General features: G+C 48.3%; 2 protein-coding genes across 2 annotated transcripts; both read right to left on the reverse strand.

Moving 5' to 3' along the window:
- Positions 1-1853: 1853 nt before the first annotated feature.
- On the reverse strand, positions 1854-2789 carry LOC140000001 (olfactory receptor 14C36-like). The gene has a single exon (XM_072029687.1). It carries the CDS (start codon positions 2787-2789, stop codon positions 1854-1856), a length of 936 nt encoding a protein of 311 aa, XP_071885788.1.
- Positions 2790-20574: 17785 nt separating this feature from the next.
- Positions 20575-21510, reverse strand: LOC119714724 (olfactory receptor 14J1-like). The gene has a single exon (XM_038171713.2). The coding sequence runs from the start codon at positions 21508-21510 to the stop codon at positions 20575-20577; it is 936 nt and encodes a 311-aa protein (XP_038027641.2).
- Positions 21511-23297: the final 1787 nt, after the last annotated feature.

A 23297-nucleotide genomic window follows, 5' to 3' on the forward strand; every position in this document is an offset into this window, starting at 1 on the left:
TGTTTCTGATACAAGCCAGGATGCCGTTGGCCTTCTTGGCCACCTGAGCACACTGCTGGCTCATATTCAGCCGACTGTCCACCATCACTCCCAGGTCCTTCTCTGCCTGGCAGCTCTCCAACCACTCATCTCCCAGCCTGTAGCTCTGCTTGGGGTTATTGCGCCCCAGGTGCAGGACCCGGCACTTGGCCTTGTTGAACTTCATGCAGTTGACCTCAGCCCATCGGTGCAGCCTATCCAGATCCTCCTGCAGAGCCTTCCTACCCTCGAGCAGATCGACACACGCACCTAGCTTGGTGTCATCTGCGAACTTACTGAGGGTGCACTCAATGCCCTTGTCCAGATCATTGATGAAGATGTTAAAGAGGACCGGCCCCAGCACCGAGCCCTGGGGGACGCCACTAGTGACTGGCCTCCAACTGGACTTGGCTCCATTTACCACAACTCTTTGGGCCCGGCTATCCAGCCAGTTTCTAACCCAACGAAGAGTGCGCAAGTCCAAGCCAAGAGCAGCCAGTTTCTTGAGGAGAATGCTGTGGGAGACGGTGTCAAAAGCCTTGCTGAAGTCAAGGTAGACCACATCCACAGCCTTTCCCTCGTCCACCCAGCGCGTCACTTTGTCGTAGAAAGAGATCAGGTTCGTCAAGCAGGACCTGTCTTCCATAAACCCATGCTGACTGGGCCTGATCGCCTGCTTGCCCTGCAAGTGCCGCATGATGACTCCCAAGAGGATCTGCTCCATGAGCTTCCCTGGTACTGAGGTCAAACTGACCGGCCTGTAGTTCCCCGGGTCTGCCCTCTGGCCCTTCTTGTAGATGGGCGTCATGTTTGCTAGCCGCCAGTCCACTGGGACCTCCCCTGATAGCCAGGACTGCTGATAAATGATGCATAGGGGCTTGGCCAGCTCCTCTGCCAGTTCCCTCAGTACCCTTGGGTGGATCCCATCCGGCCCCATCGATTTGTGCACATCCAAGTGCCGTAGCAGGTCACCAACCAGTTCTTCGTGGATGGTGAGGGCCACATCCTGCTCCCCGTCCCCTTCCACCAGTTCTGGGTACTGGGTCTGTCCCCTCCCAGCTCCTGCTGCTCCCCCAGCCTGCCCGTTGGCAGGACAGAGCGAGAAGCTGAAAAGTCCTTGGCTTAGTGTAAGCACTGCTCTGCAACAATTAAAACATCAGTGTGTTATCAACATTATTCTAATCTTAAATCCCAAACACACCACCCTACCAGTGGCTAGGAGGAAAATTAACTCTATCCTAGCTGAAACCAGGACAAGTGAGCAGCTCCTTGGGTGTATTCCTGACACCAGCTTTGCAAGAAGCAGAGATGTGGCAGAGATGCCACTGCAGAGACAACTTTCACCAAGGTACACGAGACCTAAGGGCTTAGTGAAGTACAAGAGCTCAAGAGAACAACTTAGAAGCCAAAAGAGAGCAGCAGTGAAAAGGCCACATCCTGCTGCTGGCCATGGCTCCAGGGAAGCAGCAGCCCCAACCTGAAGGCGGCAGAAAGGCAGAGCCCAGCGGGCAGTGAGGGGCAGTCTCAAGGTCCACTGGGGCTGCTCCTCTGTGTGGCAGCAGCTCCAGAGGACATGGGAAGAGATAGCATCTGAGACCAATGAAGTTCTCGTGGATTCTTTATTCTCCTTTTCCACACAGGAAGCCAAGTTCTGTAGGTACATAAGATGATTGGGTGAAAGTAAATAAATTAAAAAAAAAATAGGATGCCATGAACAGAATTCAACCAAAATCACAATTTTAAGAGATAATATTAATAATAATAAAAGAATTGCAACCTACTGTACAAAGAGATTGTTCAGATAACCTGTGTGTCCATTTAATATTATAGGCACACTATTGATGCAAAAGAAGCATGTATCCAATGAGTTTCCACAAGGCGTGCTTGAGCTCCTGGTTCCTCATGCTGTAGATGAGGGGGTTCAGTGCTGGAGGCACCACCGAGTACAGAAATGACACCACCATATCCAGGGATGAGGAAGAGATGGAGGGGGGCTTCAGGTAGGCAACCAAGGCAGTGCTGAGAGTCAGAGAGACCACAGCTAGGTGAGGGAGGCATGTGGAAAAGGCTTTGTGCCGGCCCTGCTCAGAGGGCATCCTCAGCACTGCCCTCAAGATCTGCACATACGAGAAAAAAATGAAAACAAAACAACCACAGCCCAAAGAAACACTAAACACAAGTGCCCCAACTTCCCTCAGGTAGGCATCTGAGCAGGAGAACTTGATGATGTGGGGGACTTCACAGAAGAACTGGTCCACAGCATTGCCTTGGCAGAGGGGCAGGGAAAACGTGTTGGCCGTGTGCAGGACAGCATTGAGAAAGCCACTGCCCCAGGCAGCTTCTGCCATCTGGGCACAAGCTCTGCTGCCCACGAGGCTCCCGTAGTGCAGGGGCTTGCAGATGGCAACGTAGCGGTCGTAGGCCATGATGGTGAGAAGGGAATACTCTGCTCCAACCAAGAAGAAGAAAAAGAAGACCTGTGCAGCACAGCCTTGATAGGAGATGGTCCTGGTGTCCCAGAGGGCATTGGCCATGGCTTTGGGGACAGTGGTGGAGATGCAGCCCAGGTCGAGGAGAGTGAGGTTGAGCAGGAAGAAGTACATGGGGGTGTGCAGATGGTGATCGCAGGCTATGGCGGTGAGGATGAGGCCGTTGCCCAGGAGGGCAGCCAGGTAGATGCCCAGGAAGAGCGCGAAGTGCAGGAGCTGCAGCTCGCGCGTGTCTGTGAATGCCAGCAGGAGGAACTCACTCACAGAGCTGCTGTTGGGCATTTGCTGGTTCTGGACATGGACACTGCTAAATGAGAAAAAAGTAAAATAAAATAAATAGAGAGTGTTACGAGTAATGTCTCTGAGCAAAATTGAGAAAATTCACAATTAAATCCTTACATTCCCTGTTGCCAAGAAGACCTTTGCCTATATCCCTGTCTGGAGCCCTGCTTTCTGCTTGCTGAGTGTCCTGTACACTGCAGCCTCCTCTGCCCAGCAGCTCCCAGTGAGCCTGCTCTGCTCCATTCAAGGTTCCAAAAGGGAAGGTTCCTGGGCAGTGGCTCCCTCTGCTGAGAAACGGGTGTTTGGCTCTGTGCCTCTGTGTGCATCTTCCCTGTTCAATACCCAGGAGACAAAACCAGAAGGTGGATTGTGCGTGTCTGGCTGGAGAACAGGGAGCATCTCCTCCTGCTTCACCCTTCATGCACAGCACTCCCTGTCAGAATCAGGCACCACCAGCTGCCACGCTGGGCAAGGGAGAGAAGCAGGCATGGGCAGGCAGGGCGGACCCAACCCAGTGCAGAGGCTGTGGTGTCGGTGAGGTAGCGCCTGTCCTCACAGCCCTGTGCCATCTGCCCTGCACAGACAGCAGAGGGACAAGAGCTCTGGAGTGGAAGAAGAGTTTGGAATATGCTCCTTGTCATATGGTAGGAGTTTGGGAGTAAGACCTCTGTGGAGCCAGGAGCTGGACTCGATGATCCTTGTGGGTCCCTTCCAACTTGGGATATTCTATGATTCTGTGATTCTGTGCCTTCTTCCATGGAGGAAGGTGGAGGGGGCCTGCAGCAAATGTGTCTACTGACACAGAGATTTAGGGTTCAGACACCCCATATTCTCAGCCCCCCATATTATACAAGCCATGACAGAAGCTCTGAGGGGAAGAGAGGAGACCAGGGGCTGCTGCAAGGAAGGTGCCTGCACTGCAGGGGAAGGCAGGGAGGGAGCAGCTCCCTCTCACTGCCTGCCCATGTCCCTGCTGCCTGCAGTTGTCCCTGCCAGCAGCTCTTTCTCTGTCCCCACGGCTCCTCCTGTCCATGATCACAGCCCCCATCCCACCTGCCGTGTGCCCAGCTCTGCCCTGCAGAAACCTCCTGGGGATGGGGACAGCTCCGGGGACATCTCCCTGTCTGCAGCTCCTAAAGAACAGCTCAGAAAAGCCCTGGTGCAGTCTGTAAGCAGAGAGAAGGGAAGGGATATTTTGAGGATCTTCACTAACGTGTTCATGTCTCCGTTCAGTGCAATAGGAAGCTCAGTCACTTGTGCAAATCCAACTACACCGTTAACATAGAGCTGACACCACTATCAGGGCAGGAAGAGGCAGGCAGAGAGTAAAGAAAGTGCCTTTTCTTTGCAGGCAGCCCCTGCCCTTCCCTTCCTACGCCCAAGCCCCTGGGCTCCCTGGGCAGGCTGAGTGCTGAGCGTGGCAAGCAGCAGAGGCCCTGCCCTGGCACACAGCCCCTGGGGCACAGCAGGGACCCTGCTCTGCACCACAGCCCTGGACACCCCTGCCTGCACCAACAGCTTCTCCATCGCCCAGCAATTGCAGCTGCATTGCCCTCCAGCCAGAGACTTACCGGGTTCAGGGCTGGGAAGTGTTCTCCCCCAGTGAACTCTGTGCATCCTGCCACTTCTGCCTGCCTTTAAGCACTGTGTCTCTGCAGGCAGTGCCCCCAGCCCTGCTGTGCTGTGCAGAGGAGCTGCTCCTGGGCACAGCTGTCTCTCTGCACCAGGGCCCTCTTGCCACGAGCTCTCTCTGTCCCATGAGCCCGGCCCAGCTCAGCAGCACAGCACCAGCCCAAGGCACTGCAATCACCCCTCTGGGGGCTTGGCTGATGAGCCTATGAACCTCAGGCACTCAGAGACAATTGAAGACATCTCTCCAGAAGTCCAAGTAAGAGGCAAGTTTCCTGCAGAGTCCCCCTGAGGGCCAGCACTGACACAGCCTCCCTTGGAGCTCGTTAGAGCAGAACCCTGGAGGCAGTGAGGACAAGGAGACAAAGGCAATGTGAAGGTGACACTGATGTGTAGACAAACTGGATGTGTGTCACCAAGCACAAGGGCCAGGCCTTGACCCTGAACCTGTGGGAAGGGAGATCCTTTCTCTTCACACCTTGCTCAGGGCTCTTTGTGGGGCAGTAGGAGATGGGGATGTGCATGGCCAAGTACAGGAGAATGGTACGACCCCTGCCTGCTTCATGGGTGGGGGGTGAGGAGGCAATGAGGCCCTGGTGCTTTAATGATAAGCTGTCTCCTCATGGGCGTCAGTGGCAGATATAACAGTCATAGATATGAACACAAAGACCCGGTCCTGTTGGGACTTTCAGCCTTGTCACAGCCCTCTTTCTTGTCTATACATGGCTTTGCTAGGGACTCCCAGACCTCCACATCTTTCCTTTTTGGCTGCATACCATTATCTCTGTGGTGTCACAGCAGATCTGAAATGAGTCTGATAACTCAGATCTTCTTGGTGGCCATGCTCCTCGTAAGGCAGCTCTGTAGGAAGCTGGGCTGCTTCCTCGTGAGGAGGCACCACTGCTCGTATGGCATCCCTCGTTGTACCCAGGCCCTCCTCCTCCTGGCCACTACTCACTCAGCAGGGTCCCAGTCTGCCCTGATGTTTGGGGTTTCTCTCCCTCTGGTACAGGACTGGGCTCTTCTCCATGTGAAAGTCAAGAGTTTTCTGAAGTCAAAATCCTGCAGTTTCTCAAGGTGCACCCACAGTGATGCTCCATTCTATCAGCTGTTAGTGTCAGCAGTCAGATGGTTCAACCTTCATGTGACTGTGCTATCTCTGACCAGACATCAGCACAGCAAGAGTTGCAGGGAAACTTGCATAATTCAGGAGTAACAAGTTGAATGGAATTGCAGCACAATCACAGAAGGGTAGGGGATGGAAGGCTGTCAGGTTCCACATTTACTGCGCTTTCTTCTCATGCATGCTGTCAGTTTCTCTGGAATCGTGTCCTGAATGTTATGGGGCTGTGCAGCTCAAAATTAGACGGGCCAAAGCCCAGCTGGACCTCAATCCATCTATTACTGTCAAAGACAATAAAAATAAATAAATAAATAAATAAATAAATAAATAAATAAAAATACTTTAAATGAAGGAAGATTAGGGAGAATCATAATGCTTTATTGGAATTTGGGGGAAAAATCCTGGTGACAAGGGATGAGACACTTAATGTCTTCTTTGCCTCTGTCACTAGCAGCAAGACCAGTTGTTCCCCTGGATATTTCTTCCTCCTCATGGCCAGTGCCAATCTTCCAATGCAAGCTTTGTGGCAGTTTTTTCTCTCCTGCTCTTTCCTACGACCAAAGAAAGCTCCATCAGGGTGGAAACCACTCCTGAAGTAGGCATCCCAACCCAGCAGGCTCCTTGCAGCCTCTCAGCCAAGCAGACACAAGTCACCTCAGCAGCAGCTTCCAAGCCAGGGGCCTGCTGCTGGCCTTGCAGCTTCTTGGCTAGACACAGCCAAGCCTTGTGCCTCCTGCTTTCCAGTCATAGACTCAAGCAGAAGGGACAGGACAACCCATCTGGGGGCCTTCTTTCTGTCTGGGTCCTCCTGGCTCTGGAGGCAGAGGGGATCCCCCAGTCAGCATGCCAAGCAGGTGCCTTCTGCTGGCCTAGCAGGGCCACTGCCACATGTCAGCCCAAAAGTGCAGATCCCAGGTCTATGTCAAGACACAGAACTGTAACCTGACACCTCCAGATAGAAGTGACCTCCCAGTCCCTTTGCGTGACATGTTCCTGCTGCTGCCCTATCAAGTGCAGAGACAGAAGTGACCTCACAGTCCCTGCCACAGTCACATTCTTGCTGCTGGGGCAGGAGATGCTGAGGCAGAGCTGAGCTCTTTAGAGAATTCCCATCTATCTCCTCTTTGTGGCCCACAGGCTGATCAGATCCATGGCCCCTCACTATCAGCTTTGTATGCCATGTGACTGCAGAGCAACCTCATGGTTCCTACCCTGCATCATGGGCCAAGCACCTTAAGTGCTTAAGATAAGGGTTAGGAAAAGGGTTGGATGTGAAGAAGTGAATGCAAAGGAATCAGGGCTTTGATTGTTAGCCATCCATGTATGAGGTTAGGGACTAGGGTCAGCCAAGCAGACACAAGTCACCTCAGCAGCAGCTTCCAAGCCAGGGGCCTGCTGCTGGCCCTGCAGGTTCTTGGCTCGACACAGTCAAGCCTTGTGCCTCCTGCTGTCCAGTCATGGACTCAAGCAGAAGGGACAGGACAACCCATGTTGAGGCCTTCTTTCTGCCTGGGTCCCCCTGGCTCTGGAGGCAGAGGGGATCCCCCAGTCAGCATGCCAAGCAGGTGCCTTCTGCTGGCCTAGCAGGGCCACTGCCAGATGTCAGCCCAAAAGTGCAGCTCCCAGGGAGAAGTCAAGGCTGACTTGCCCCCTCCAGACACAAGTGGCCTCACAGTCCCTTTCTGTGACACGTTCCTGCTGCTGCCCTATCAAGGGCAGAGACAGAAGTGACCTCACAGCCTATGCCACAGTCACATTCCTCCTACTGGGGCTGGAGAACCTGAGGTAGAGCTGAGCTTTCTCTAGCCCCTTCGGTATCTCTTTTTCACTTTCTGGTTAGAGATTAAGCCAAGTTTTAGTAGGAGTTTTTGGTGTTCTGCTTGTGCTGTCACATCTGTGGTTAAGGTATGGACAAGCTGTGTTGTTTACGGGTGTTTTTTGTCTGTCAAGGAGTCTAGGGTTAAATAAGGCATTTTAATGTTAGCGTTAAGTGAAAGGATTATGGTTATCAAGAGAGAAAATTGATTTCTTTCAGTTTGTTGTAGTAGCATTTAGGTTTATTTAGCGTTAAATTTACTGGCTCAAGTAAGGTAAGGGCCATATATGACTGTTTTAAGTCAGTCTTACTGTACTACCAGCATTGCATGAATGCTCTTACCTGTATGAAATCATTAATTTCTTCTGGCCATGCTCCTCTTACCACTCCAAAATCTCACATCTCTTGTTCAGGCTGCTCCTCACCTCTCCATATTTTACTGGGATCAGCTTTCTGATGACATTTACCATCTCAGTGTATCTGTCTCACCTCTGTTGGCTCCTCCATTCCTGAGAAGGAAGTGGCATTGTGGTCGGGAGGGAAAAGGACACAAAAATCTTTAGGCGCATCCTGCGCAATGTGCCCATCAGCTCTGCACCTCCACAAAATCATGCTTCCGACCTACAAGTTTTGTTTCCCAAGTGGCTTCTGTGGATCCAGGGTTACTTTTCCCAGGCCCTCTCACATGTTTCAGTTTTGGATGTGTAGGGATGGGATAAGGAAAGCCAAGGCACAGATGGAATTCAGCTTATCTGAGGATGAAAAGCATAACAGGAAGAGATCCTATATGTACTTTGCTCAGAAAAGAAAGGCCAAGGAGAGCGTACCCCATCTGATGGATGAGAAGAGTGAACTGGTAATGACAGACATGGAGAAGACCAATGGACTCAACAACTTCTTTTCTTCAGTCTTCCCTGCCAGTCAGGCTTCCCAAGTCTTTCATTCCCTGAACCCATAGATAGAGGCTGGGGTGTGCAAATTCCCACCTGTTGTAAGTGAAGAGAAGGTTTGAGTCCACCTGAAGAAGGTCAAGAAGTACAAGTCTATGGGGCTTGATGACTTGCGTCCAGGGAGTGGAATGCTGTGGCTGAGGCTGTGGATGTTCCATCCTTGGGGGTGTTCAAGGCCATGTGAGATGAGGCCCTGAGCAACCTGATCTAGGGGGTGGTGTCCCTACCTATGGGGGGTTGGAACTACATGATCGTCAAGGTGCTTTCCAACTCAACAGTTGTATGATTCTCTGATTCTGTGATTGTGCTTGTTATAAATGGCTCAGGATTCAAATTAGGATTAAATAAAAAAAATAGGATTTATTAAAAGAATATAAAGGAATAGAGGTAAGCAAACAGCGCTGGGTGCACCGGGAGTCTCCGCTCCACCAGGACGCACAGCGGTTACATCAAGCAGCTGATTTTTATGCACCTAGACTAATACATATTCATTACTACTTCTAAAAAAAACAGGTTATTATAATTAGCATTTATAAGCATTTACAAATGCTTTCTCCTACTTTTACTGTTCCTGTTCAGTTTAAACAATATATACCTTTCTCTGATGAATGCAATTGCCACGGGTCCTCCTCCTCTTTCCAGAATTGTGTTCCATTATGAACTTCACTCAAATTACTAACCCACCACTTAGGTTCGACTGGGCCAGCTACCCAAGGCCAACTTTCAGCTCCTCCTGGTCCCCTACAAACCCAGCAATTGCTAAGATTAAAAACCTTACCCACTTCCTCCCCCAAAATGAAAAAATTATTTCCATGGCTCAATTGCCCTTGTAAGAATCGTACCAGGAAGTATAACATCCTTCTGCGTCGTCCAGAGAGTATCGTAAAGGTGTGAGAAATGCCTTGGGGTTGGATCCACCTCCAGAATCTATTTAAACTCGTGTCACTGTTCAGCCTTCGAGGGTGGTTCAGCTCCTGGAAAACTAATTACAATAGGTTAAAAAAACCAAAATTCTTACTATATACATACATTTTCCGTTTGCTCGTTTGTTTCTTTCTCTGGGACAGCTTGATTTCAGCGCGGGAGAAGTCCGGTAGAGGCCCTCACACTCGGCAGTCAATACCCGTGGGGGTTGCCTCCCTCGGTAGACTATACACACCACAGTGGAGAGTCCTGCCCCGGTCTTGCCTTCTCACTTTTCTTCATTGCAGGCTTGCTTGTCCCCTTCTTCTGGTATTTCATGTAGAGCGTGCCCTATTTCCGGAACATTAGTTCTTTTTAGTTTTAACTTCAGTTCCCCAGGAGCGGACTCAACCCTCCAAGTTTTGGTATTTATTGGTCCTTTTACTCTGGATGCATGGGTCCAACCCCTTTCTGCTGTTCTCACAGCTGTTTCAGTGGTAAGTAAAACAAGGTACGGTCCCTCCCACCGGGGCTGTAAAGATTCTTCTTTCCAAGTTTTTATTAAGACCTCATCCCCTGGTTGTATTTTATGGATGGCAAATCCTAAAGGTGGTGTTTGAACCAGTATTACAATTTCTCTTAGTTCTTGCAACCTTTTCCCAATAGTAATTATATATTTCTGGATACTACGATCCTCAGCTACATTGTCTCCCAGAGGCATTCCCTGTGAATAAGGCATACCATATAACATTTCATATGGCGATAATCCAGTCTCACTGTGTGATTTAGTTCTTATGTTTAAAAGTGCCAATGGTAAACATCGAGTCCAAGGCATTTGTGTCTCAACCATTAATTTAACCAATTGCTGTTTTATTGTTTGATTCATTCTCTCTACTTTCCCTGAGCTTTGTGGGTGCCACGGAGTATGATATTCCCACTGAATACGTAATGATTGACATAATAATTTTATTATTTTAGAAGTAAAATGTGTGCCTTGGTCAGAATCAATGTACTGGATTATCCCATATCTAGGTATCAGGTGTTCCAATAAAATTTTTGTCACCACTTGTGCCGTAGCTTGTGCCACAGGATAAGCTTCTACCCATTGTGTTAAATGATCCACAATTACCAATAAATACTTGATCCTCCCTACTTTAGGCAATTCGGTAAAATCAACTTGTACTCTCTCAAAAGGCCAATATGCTGTTTTTCTTCCTCCCGCTGCTGCCTGTTGGAATATTTTCTTATTTATTTTCTGACAAGTTAAACAACCTTGTGTGACTTGCTTTGCTATTTCAAAAACCCCTATACAACCAAATTGTTTAAGTAAATGATTACTTAATGCTCTTGTACCCCAGTGTGTTTGTGTATGCAAACGTTCCAATATTTGTCTTGCATAAGCCTTCGGTAACATCTCTCGCCCGTCTGGCAATGTCCATTTTCCTTGCTCTAATTAAGCACCTATTTTCTCCAGTTTTGTTTGTTCTTCAGGAGTGAACCTCTTTTCTTCTTCTTCTTTTTCTTCTTCTTGTCTTTCTTCTTCCTGTACTATATTAATTTTAGCAGCCTGAATTCTTAGAACTGCTTCCTGAGCTTCTTTGTCTGCTAGATTATTTCCCCTAGTGTGGTATTCCAATCCTTTCTGGTGCCCTCTTACATGTACTACTGCTATTTCTTTAGGTTCCCTTAATGCTTTTAAAATTTTCCTTATTAATTCTTGATGTATAAGATTCTTCCCTTGAGTATTAATTAAACCTCTTTCCTCCCAAATCTTTCCAAAGGTGTGAACCACTCCATATGCATATTTAGAATCTGTATATATAGTTCCACTTTTTCCCTTCAGTAATTCCAGGGCCCTGTGTAGGGCATACAGCTCGCAAGCCTGAGCTGACCATGATGGACTCAGGGGGCCTGATTCCACAGATTCCAGGTGTTTATTAATTATGGCATACCCTGATTTTCTTTTTCCCTCCACTACTCTGGAGGAACCATCTATGAATAGTATCTCCCCCTTCTCTAATTCAGTATCTCTCAAATCAGGTCTTACTTTAGTCTGGGTCTCGATTACCTCCAAACAATTATGTTGTAGTTCCTCTGATGGTTTTCCAAATAAAATTTGTGCTGGGCTCTGAGCAGAAGTTACCTTCAGTTCTAAATCAGGGGAGTCAATTAGTATAGCTTCATACTTTAGGATCCGACTGTCTGTTAACCATTTCTCCGCTCTCTGTTGTAAGACGCTTCTGACATTGTGTGGAGTGTACACTTTTAAGGGAGCACTGAAAGTAATCTTTCTCACTTCTTCTATTAATAATGCTGTAGCGACCAAAGCTTGAAGACAAGCAGGCCACCCCCTACTTACTGGATCAAGTAATTTAGAACAATACCCCATGGGTTTTTTAATTCCTGCCCAATCTTGAGTAAGGACTCCATATGCTGTCTGGTTTGATGTGTTCACAAAGAGATAAAAGGGTTTCTCTAGATCTGGGAGACTTAGTACAGGTGCTTGTATTAATGCTTTTTTTATTTCTTCAAATTTTTGGTCATCTTCTGTGGACCACTTAAATCGATCATCAATTAATTTCTCATATAAAAATTTAACTTTTTCACTGTAGCTTTCAAGCCACGGTCTACAATATCCTAATAATCCCAATGTTTGCCGAATTTCCTTTTTAGTTTGTGGGGGTCTTAAGGAGAGGATCCCTGATACCCTGTCAGGATCCAATTTCTTTTCTCCCCTGCTTAACCAGTGTCCTAAGTATTTTACCTCCTGTTCCACAAATCGTAACTTTGATCGAGACACCTTTAATCCCTTTTCCCCCAGGAAATTTAACAAATTAATAGCAGCTTTTTGGGTTCCTTCTTCAGTCTCTCCAGCTATTAATAAATCATCCACATATTGCAACAACTTTACCTCCCCAGGTAATGTAAAATCTTGTAAAACTTTTTCCAAAGTTTGACCAAATAGATTTGGTGACTCAGTAAAACCTTGTGGTAGCACGGTCCACCTTAATTGTTGTTTTCGTCCTGTTTCCGGGTCTTCCCACTCAAAAGCAAAATAATCCCTGGAATTTTCATCTAGAGGACAGGTCCAAAAGACATCTTTTAGATCTATTACGCTATACCAAGTATATTTGGGAGAGACGTGACTCAGCAGAGTGTAAGGATTTGCTACCACAGGGAATTTAGTGATTGTTCGCTGATTTACAGCTCTCAGATCCTGTACCATTCTGTACGACCCATCCGATTTCTTTACAGGGAGGATGGGTGTATTGTGAGGTGACATACATGGTTCTAAAGTCCCTTCTTCCAAAAGTCTATCAACTATGGGTTTTAATCCCCTTCGACCCTCCATTGGTATAGGGTATTGTTTAATTTGAATAGGACGATGTGGATCCATTATTTGCACATTTATGGGGTCCATTTTCATTTTTCCAATTTCCCCTTCCTTATACCACACTGAAGGGTTAATAACCTCTTCATCTTTTCGTGTTAAAGTGTATAATTTAGTTTGCAATTTATCCCCTTGACTTTGAATGCTTAAGTTTAATTTTAAAATCAGATCCCTTCCCAGTAAATTGTACTCCGCTTCAGGGAGCAGAAGTAAATCATTAAGACAAATCTTTTGATCAGTTTCTATTTCCACATCTTTTAAAACAGGAACCTTAAAAGGCTCTCCTTTTGCCCCTATTACAGACGTGTAATTTTTCCCTTCTTTTATTCCCTCTGGGAGTTTTTGAATAGTGGATCTTTCAGCTCCTGTGTCTACTAAAAATAGTACTTCTTCTTTTTGGGGACCAATTAATAATTTTATCAAGGGCTCTGTTGATGTTGAAGTCCCCAGAAGATATAGCCCCTGACACCCCTATTCTTCTTTAAACATTTTCTCGTCTTGTTCCCGCTTACGGCAATTCTTCTGCAAATGTCCCTTCTTTTGACAATAGTAACAAGCAGGGATCGCTGAATTCCCTTGAGACGGCTGACCTCTAGGGGCTTCTTCGATACTTCTTCTCTTCTCCCTCTCTCCTGACAAGGGCTTTTTCTGACTCTCTTTTATTGCTGCTACAAAGATCTTGGCTTTTGCTTTTTGTTTCTCCTCATCTCTCCTGACATATACTTTTTGCGCTTCTCTAAGTAACTCTTCTAATCCCCTCTCTTGCCAGTTTTCTAGCTTTTCTTATTTCCTTCTTATGTCCCCCCAGGATTTGGCTACGAATTGTGTTCTAAGGAGTGCGGTTCCAATTGCTGTATTCGGATCGATCCCTGAATACATTTGCAGGCTTTTCTTTAATCTCTCCAACCATTCTGTTGGAGATTCCTCTTTTCCTTGGTGTTCATTGAATGCTTTATTAATGTTTTTTCCTCGTGGAACCGCTTCTCTTATTCCTTGTATAATTATTGTTCTCAAATCTCTCATATTTTGTCTCCCCTGGGGTTGCTGGTGGTCCCAGTGGGGATCCACATTTGGCCATTTTTGATCTCCTGGGGGTCCTGCTTGATTTTGTCTTTCCCAAATTCTCATTCCAGCTTGCCTGATCATTCCCCTTTCCTCAGCAGTAAATAAGATGCCTAAAATGGATTGTATTTCTTCCCAGGTATAAGTGTTAGGACCCAGGAATTGATCTAGTTTTTCGGCTACTCCGAGGGGGTCATTTAACAGGGTCCCCATCTCTTTTCTAAAAGTTCTCACCTCTGTGGTGTTTAAAGGGACTGCCACAAACCCAATACCTCCCTGATTGCCTCCGAGAGGTACTTCTCTTAATGGATATAGAGAGGTTTCTTCAGATACGGCAGTCTTACTTCTTGTGCATGCAGCCGGAGGCAGATCTAATTCTGGTGCTGTTTGTAGTGGAGGCAGAGGCCTCGGGGGCCTTGGCCGCACTGCCGGAGATATTACCGGTACCGGAGGGGGAGCAGGGGGAGCCGGGAGGGTGCTATTAGGACCCAGAGGTAGTAAATTATCCAACGGCTCCCATTCATCATTCTTTTCTTTTTCCTGCTTTTCCTCTCCTCCAGAATCCTCCTTTGTTTTTGTTTTTAGTGCAAATATTGAGGCTGGACGTGAAGTCCTAATCCACAATTCTGCGTATTCACTTTCTTCCTGACAGAAAGGTTCTTTTAAATTAACGTATATATTCAAAGCCTGACAAATCCAATCATCAAAAGATCCAAAAACAGGCCAGAAAACATGTGGTCTTAAAGGTTTTTTTTGGCCATTCCATCATACAGTACTGAACCAATTTTACTTTATTTTTCCCTTTTCTGGGGCCCCTATTGTTCCAATTTCCAATCATTATTCCTAATGGACTTTCTGGTGGTATATCTGGTATTTCGCTCCCTTTATGGTCCTTGGTCTTCGATTTTATCTGACCCATCTGGGAATTTTACTAGTGGCAATTCCCACAGCCCTTGGTTGCCCAGTGAGAGTGTCTTGCAGGGGGTTTAGGACCTATCACCCACCCACGTATCCCTCTTCTCACCAGTCCAGCCCCCCCGACAGGAGATTAGAACCAGTGAGAAAACAAAAAGACCTCCACGCTGACTTTAGAAGTCTCAGTTACACTCTCACACACAAAAACTAGCAACCGTACCTTTAACCAACCGGACCGTATCTTACGAATCAGTCGTCTTCGTCCAGACTCCAATCGGACGGTATCCACCAGCGTCTCTGCTGTCTTCATCTGGGATCGAACCAGACGGAATCCAAACGACTGTCGTCTTCGTCCGGTTTGATCCCGGACACCGGAATCCCACCAGACAGTATCCAAACGACCCTGTCGTCTTTGTCCAGATCTTTGCGCGCAGAATTACGGGCAAAAAACAGCTGGCAACAAGGGAGCTCAAAAAAATATTAAATTCTTTGCTTACCTTTATTCAGGTTCAGGATGGCATTAGTCCCGATCTGACTCAAACAGGAGCCACCAAATGGTGGGGCACCTCTCCTAGATTAAATCAGAATTCAGGAACTATAGCTATCCCGGACGAGCCCCCAGATTGTTATAAATGGTTCAGGATTCAAATTAGGATTAAATGAAAAATAGGATTTATTAAAAGAATATAAAGGAATAGAGGTAAGCAAACAGCGCTGGGTGCACCGGGAGTCTCCACTCCACCAGGACGCACACCAGGTACATCAAGCAGCTGATTTTTATGCTCCTAGACTAATATATATTCATTACTACTTCCAAAAAAAATAGATAATTATAATTATAATTATAATTAATTATAATTATACCAGCTGATGTGATTTTTTTGGACTTCAGCAAGGCTTTTGACACGGTTTCCCATAGGATCCTACTGGACAAAATGTCCACCATACAGCTAAATAAAAACATCATACGATGGGTGAGCAATTGGCTAACGGGCAGGGCCCAAAGGGTTATGGTAAATGGGGCTGCGTCAGGCTGGCAGGCGGTCACCAGTGGGGTCCCTCAAGGCTCCATTTTAGGGCCGGTACTTTTCAATATTTTTATAAACGATCTGGATGTAGGAATAGAAGGCATTTTGAGCAAGTTTGCTGATGACACCAAACTTGGAGGAGTTGTGGACTCTGTTGAGGGTGGAAAGGCCTTGCAGAGGGATCTGGATAGGTTGGAGAGCTGGGAGATCGCCAACCGCATGAAGTTCAATAAGAGCAAGTGCCGGGTCCTGCACCTGGGACGGGGAAACCCTGGCTGCACGGACAGACTGGGCGATGAGACGCTGGAGAGCAGCCTAGAAGAGAGGGATCTGGGGGTGGTGGTAGACAGCAAGTTGAATATGAGCCAGCAGTGTGCCCTGGCAGCCAGGAGGGCCAACCGTGTCCTGGGGTGCATCAAGCACGGCATCGCTAGTAGGTCAAGGGAGGTGATTGTCCCGCTCTACTCTGCGCTGGTGCGGCCTCACCTCGAGTACTGTGTGCAGTTCTGGGCACCACAGTATAAAAAGGACATGAAACTGTTGGAGAGTGTCCAGAGGAGGGCTACGAAGATGGTGAAAGGCCTGGAGGGGAAGACGTACGAGGAACGGCTGAGGGCACTGGGCCTGTTCAGCCTGGAGAAGAGGAGGCTAAGGGGAGACCTCATCGCAGTCTACAACTTCCTCGTAAGGGGGTGTCGAGAGGCAGGAGACCTTTTCTCCATTAACACCAGCGACAGGACCCGCGGGAACGGAGTTAAGCTGAGGCAGGGGAAATTTAGGCTTGACATCAGGAGGGGGTTCTTCACAGAGAGGGTGGTTGCACACTGGAACAAGCTCCCCAGGGAAGTGGTCACTGCACCAAGCCTGTCTGAATTTAAGAAGAGATTGGACTGTGCACTTAGTCACATGGTCTGAACTTTTGGGTAGACCTGTGCGGTGTCAAGAGTTGGACTTGATGATCCTTAAGGGTCCCTTCCAACTCAGGATATTCTATGATTCTATGATTCTATAATTAATTATAATTTCTTCACAGAGAGAGTGGTTGCACACTGGAACAAGCTCCCCAGGGAAGTGGTCACTGCACCAAGCCTGTCTGAATTTAAGAAGAGATTGGACTGTGCACTTAGTCACATGGTCTGAACTTTTGGGTAGACCTGTGCGGTGTCAAGAGTTGGACTTGATGATCCTTAAGGGTCCCTTCCAACTCAGGATATTCTATGATTCTATGATTCTATAATTAGCTTCCGGGGTCCAGTCCCTCCTACTGGAGCATGCGTATCAGTCTCCTCTGGGGGTCTCTAGGGGTCTTTCATGATGAAGGCTCGTAGTCTTCCTCTCACCTTTGTACTCACTCGGCAGCATACCAAGTTTATAGAACATTTTCTGCAAGTCTTGTCTCCCAGCCGTCCTTCAGCTTCTTTTTCCTTCCTCTTAATCTCTCGGCCTCCTAGCCAGATACCAAAGATCCACATAGTATCCCATAACAGTCACTAGTTGTTATCAGTTGGTCTGAAACTCCCAGACATCAAACAGCTTTCTTATTTGACACTTCACGAGTAATTAAAACATTCTTCCCCAGCCATTCACAGACACATCTATAGCAGTGTTAAGTTAATCTCAAAGAAGACAGGAAAAAAGGCTGTAACTGTTAGAAATAGAAGTCCGGAATAACAAAAGCAAACAGGTTCATAAATTTAAGGAGTGTTTTCTGAAGACGTGATAAATTGAGTAGAATGAGGGGGAGACTGGGACACACTGCATCTGTGGTTCAAGAATTAAATTGCCAGTGCAGGGCCCAGAGGCAGACAGGACTGTTCTTTATGGACACGAATTGTTAACACATTCCTCACAAACCCCAAACATAAGGAATATCTAGTAACTCATCAATACCCACAAGCAGACCGCTGTGCTGCCAGTCTCTGAGAAACTGCTAGCTTGTCTTAGAAAGATGACGCCAATATTTACTGCTAAGCACCATGTTGTGTCCCATGTGGACTGTCTAGAGCTCAAGTGCTCAATCTGCTGTGAGCAGGCAGAGGAGAGCTCTGCAGCCCCTGTGCCACAGGCACCACAGCCCCCTCGCTCTGCAGAGCAGCACCACCAGTTGGGGTTCGGGCTGGGGCTGGGGCTGAGAGGGCGCTTCCCCTGAGTGCCTTCTATGCCACCTTTTGGCTCATGGCTTCTGGATACAAACAAGTTCTTCAGTCTGCACTAGGAGCTGAGAGACTGCCAACAGGCACGGGGCTGGAACATTGTCTGCAAGGTCCCTCCTGCCCTAGCACCTCAAAGGACTGGCATGGAACTGGCTCCTGTGTGTCAGAGAGGCTGGGAGCCCAACGGGTGTGCCATGAGCTTGGAGGATCACAACCAGATCACTTCTACCTGGGCAGGTCCGGGCCCAAAAAGGGGGTGTTTTTTAGGTGTGGTATTATAAGCTCAGTGGTGCCTCAGAAACACTAAGTCCAGCAGGAAGCGAATGGCTGTTAAATGGCCTGTGAGGTGAGCTCTTTCTGAAGTAGCTGACAGGTCACCCTTGACTCCTGGCTGGGATCTGTGCCTTTAGGCTCACATCTGCCAGTGTCCATGGTAAGGCAGCAGAAGGCACTTGCTGTGCATGTAGTTTCTGAGATCAGCTCCTTCTAAGTACCTGGTAGGCTGCATAGAGGAAGAGGTCTTGGATAGGGTTTGTCATGTCAGAGGTGTCAGCTTTTGCCAAGTCATCCTTTAGGACTGCTTTCAGTTTTTGACACAGAGGGGGCCACTGCCTCTAAGATGCTTGGGGCAAACTGCATAATGGTTCAAAAAAAGATAGCCTGGGTGCACAGAAACCATTCCATATCCAGAAGCTGAAATCAGGAAACAAAATTTTTGGGGTAGTACAAGAAATGCTGGGCATATTGTGCAGAGTTCGCCTACAGCCTTTGGGATACTTTTCATCCTGACTTAGGTGCCACGTCAGTCTCAAGAAAGGAGTAGCCAGCAGATATGAGACAGATACTCTGAGATCATGAAAGCCATCAGAAAGCTGTCCCTAGGAAGATGACTGATATGGGGAAGTCAGGAGAAGCCTGGCCAGGAGAGATGTGAGATTTGGGGGGGGGGAAAGGAGTTTGGCCAGGAGAAATTAATGATTTCTGTGAGTTTAGAACATTCAGACAATGTTGATTCTGCTGTAACACTGGTTTAAAACAGTCATGTAAAGCCTTTCCCTTATTTTAACAAGTGATATTAATCCCTAAACCTAAATGCTACTCTACAACCTGACAGGAATCCACTACTCTTATGCCTGACCTCAAAGTATCTCTTGAAGCCAAAACGCAGCCCATAGCCCCTTTCCCTTACCTTTACTCTCTTGCTCACCCTGATCTGATCAGCTTGTGGGCCAAAAGAAGGAGAAGGATGGGAATGCTGTGATGAGCACGGCTCTGCCTCAGGATCTCCTGCCCCAGCAGGAGCAATGTGACTGTGGCACTGACTGTGAGGTCACTTCTGTCTCTGCACTTGATAGGGCAGCAGCAGAAACATGTCACAGAAAGGGACTGTGAGGTCACTTGTGTCTGGAAGTGGCAGGTCAGCCTTACCTTCTCCCTGGGAACTGCACTTTTGGGCTGACATCTGGCAGTGGCCCTGCTAGGCCAGCAGAAGGCACCTGCTTGGCATGCTGACTGTTGGCATTGCTTCCTTGCAACAATGTGCAGGGCTGAGGAGGTGTCAAAATGAAGGTCTTCTAATAGCATCACAGTACCCACCACATCCCACAGACCCCAGGAAGAGCCCTGATCCAGACACGGGTGTGCAGGGTCTTCTCTCCCAGTGGCCGTGGTCAGGCCTTGGCTCTTCTGCTTCACTAAAACCAACCAAGATTTTTCTCAGCACAGTGCTTTGCCTGTCTGTAACCATGGCTTCCAATTATCTGCCCTAACAAAGCCCTGGGGAGGCTTTGTTAGTAACAGCCCTCAGTGGGGCCCATTAATACTCCAAGTCACTTCAAGTTTTCATTCTGACTTTAGCTTCTCAAGTGGTTACATCACTCTCCTATCAGTACCTGAGGAGGACAATCACCTCCCTAGCCCTGCTGGCCACACTGCTTCTTATACAAGCCAGGATGCTGTTGGTCTTCTTGGCCACCTGAGCACACTACTGGCCCATATTCAGCCAACTATCAACCAGTACTCCCAGGTCCTTCTCTGCCTGGCAGCTCTCCAACCACTCATCTCCCAGCCTGTAGCTCTGTTTGGGGTTATTGAGCCCCAGGTGAAGAACCCGGCACAAGAACCCCAGAAAAGCGAAGAGCAGGGAGCAACCTCTTGGCTGTATTCTTGGCAGCAGCTTTGGAGAGGTGTCCAGGGTTCTTGGTTTGCCCTGAGCCAGACCCTCCTGTTACTGTGGTGCTAGCAGGGAGGCAGCTGTGACCCAGGGCTGCACAGTGCCTGCTGCTGCCTGCAGCCACAGGGATGCCACTGCAGAGAGAACAGGACTGTCACCAAGACACATGAGATCTGATGGCTTATCCGAATAAAAAAGCACAGGAGAACACACGTAAAGCCAGAAGAGAGCAGCAGTGACAAGACCACGTCCTGCTGCTGGCCATGACCATGGCTCCAGAGAAGCAGCATCCCTGACCCAACTCCATGTAGCAGCTGGGCTCTTGGCCCAGAGACCCTCCTGTGTGCTGGAGCTGGTCCCCCACACAGGAGGAGATGGGAAGAGATTGCAGCAGATAACAAAGTAGATCTGATTTTTTTTTTTTTTTTTATTTATTATGTTTCTCTACATAACCTGCTTCTTTCGATAATTAGAGGACTGGGTCACTATAAATGAAAAAATATAAATAAGAAAATCAGGTAGCAGGTTAAGGATAATATAATTTAAATCAAAAGAAAAAAAAATGTGGAAAATATTTATAGAGAAATATAGTAACAAAATTTTTCCTCACAGTTCCTGAAATAATCAGGGAACTCACAAACATTAGTGATTGTAAAGAAGCATGTATCCAAACAGTTTCCTTACTGCATCCTTGAACTCCTGGTTCCTCATGCTGTAGATGAGGGGGTTCACTGATGAAGGAACAACTGAGTAGAGAACTGACACAATAAGATCCATGGATGGGGAAGAGATGGAGGGAGGCTTAAGGTAGGCAAACATGCCAGTGCTGATAAAGAGGGAGACCACGGCCAGGTGAGGGAGGCACATGGAAAAGGCTTTGTGCCGGCCCTGCTCAGAGGGAATCCTCAGCACTTCCCTGAGAATCTGCACATAGGATAACATGATGAAAACAAAGCAAAGAAAGGCTATAGAAACGCTAAAAACTAGTGCCCAAACTTCCCTGAGGTAGGCATCTGAGCAAGAGAGCTTGAGGATCTGGGGGATTTCACAGAAGAACTGGTCCACAACATTGCCGTGGCAGAGGGGCAGGGAAAATGTGTTGGCTGTGTGCAGGACAGCATTGAGAAAGCCACTGCCCCAGGCAGCTGCTGCCATCTGGGCACAAGCTCTGCTGCCCAGGAGGCTCCCGTAGTGCAGGGGCTTGCAGATGGCAACGTAGCGGTCATAGGCCATGACAGTGAGAAGGTAATACTCTGCTACAACCAAGAAAGCAAAGAGAAAGAGTTGGGCAGCACAGCCTTGATAGGAGATGACCCTGGTGTCCCAGAAGGCATTGGCCATGGCTTTGGGCAGAGTGGTGGAGATGCAGCCCAGGTCAAGGAGGGCAAGGTTGAGGAGGAAGAAGTACATGGGGGTGTGGAGGCGGTGGTTGCAGGCTACGGCGCTGAGGATGAGGCCGTTGCCCAGGAGGGCAGCCAGGTAGATGCCCAGGAAGAGCGTGAAGTGCAGGAGCTGCAGCTCGCGCGTGTCTGTGAATGCCAGCAGGAGGAACTCACTCACAGAGCTGACGTTGGGCATTTTCTGACATTGAACACTGTTTTCTGTAGAGAAGGAGAAGGCAGAAAAAGTTTAGAAGACAATTCTCTGAGGAAAACCTACTGCAAGCCTTAGAGCACTCTCATCTGTAGACACTCTTTTTGCAAAAGGAGCTTTCTGCAGCTCTATCGCTTGAGTCCCAGCTGATGCTGGGTGAGACTGGCACTGCAAACATGGATTGCTGGGGACTTTAGAGGTGTCCTTCTTTCTGTGTAGCAGTGAGAAAGCAGGAACAAGGGGGAAACTCAAGTTTAGTCCACTTACGAGATCCATAACTTTGCAGGATTGTTGCAAAAAACACTTCCAACCACACTGTAGAGCAAGTCAGATTTTATTATTCTTAGTAGAACAATCACACTCTTGTGTTTCCAAAGAAGTGGAGACAGCTTAAAGCAAAGAAGCCCCAACCCCAGTGCAGATGGACAAAATCCTCACCTTATCTGCAGGTGCATGAGCAGGATCTCAGCTTTTCCCTCTTCTGCAAGAGTGCAGAGGCCTCATTCCAGCTGCCCACAGACAGCCATCCAGCAGCACAGACATGGTTTTAGTACAGAGGTGTCTTCTCCTTGAGGTACCTGGATAACACAAGGAAGCCACGAGAGAGCTGCATCCTGCAGGAGAGAAGCCTGCAGCCCAGGACAATGCCCCACGGACAGAGCTGGATATTCGAAATCTGGGGTGTCCCAATACACAATCTGCATCCCCTGCAGTGTCCGGAGGAGACTTAGACACCCAACTCTTGGCTAAAAAGGGCAGCTGGGTTATGACACTCCAAGGGGCTTCTGCCAGACTTTCTCACCTCGCACTGCAACCCAGCAGGATTCTAAAAGCCTACTGCATTGCCCACTGCCCTCTCAGAAACAAGACCTAACAAGAGGAGACCCCTCAAGTACCTGCAGCTGCATGGCCCTGAAGCCAGACCCTTACCTTGTACAGGGCTGTGCAGGTTTCTCCTGCAGGCAGCTCTCAGCATCCTCCCACTGCCAACTGCCTCCAAGCCCTTTCTCCTTCTCTTCTCTCTGTGTGCCAGCTGCGGTCAGAGCCCCCAGCCCTGCTGCACTGTGCAGAGGAGCTGCTCCTGGGCACAGCTGGCTCTCTGCACCAGGGCCCTCTTGCCACGAGCTGTGCATGGCCAAGTGCAGGAGAATGGCCAAGTGCAGGAGAATGGTACGACTCCTGCCTGGTTCATGGGTGGGGGCGAGGGGGCAATGAGACCCTGGTGCTTTAACGATCAGCTGTCTCATCATAGGCCTCAGTGGCAAAGACAGCAGTCATAGCCATGGACACAAAGACCTGGGTCCTGTTGGGACTTTCAGCCTTGGTAGAGCCCTTGAACCTCTCCACACCAGGCTGTCCTAGGGACTCCTAGACCTGCACCTCTTTTCCTGCTGGCTGCAGACCCACTTCTATATAGTCTTACCCCAGATCTGAGCTGCGTCTGATAACTAGGATGTTCTTGGTGGCCATACTCCTCTTAAGGGAGCTCTGTAGGAAGCTGGCCTAGCTCTTGCTGAGCAGGCACCACTGCTCATATGGCATCCCTCGTGGTACCTAGGCCTTCCTGGGCACTGCTCACTCAGCAGGGTCCCAGTGTGCCCTCACGTGTGGGGTTCCTCTTCCTCTGTTTCAGGACTGGGCTCTTCTCCTTGTAAATGCCAAGAGGTTTCTGTAGGCAAAATCCTGCAGTTTCTCAAGGTTGCCCCACAATGATGCTCCATTCTGTCAGCTCTTCATGTCTACAGGCAGACAATTCAAACTTTGTGTGTGAT

Source organism: Anas platyrhynchos, chromosome 31 (genome assembly GCF_047663525.1).
Source record: "Anas platyrhynchos isolate ZD024472 breed Pekin duck chromosome 31, IASCAAS_PekinDuck_T2T, whole genome shotgun sequence".
NCBI lineage: Eukaryota > Metazoa > Chordata > Aves > Anseriformes > Anatidae > Anas > Anas platyrhynchos.

Excerpts from the sequence above, each read along its gene's own strand:
- LOC119714724 (XM_038171713.2), bottom strand. The coding sequence starts at position 21,510 with ATGCCCAACGTCAGCTCTGTGAGTGAGTTCCTCCTGCTGGCATTCACA.
- LOC140000001 (XM_072029687.1), bottom strand. The coding sequence starts at position 2,789 with ATGCCCAACAGCAGCTCTGTGAGTGAGTTCCTCCTGCTGGCATTCACA.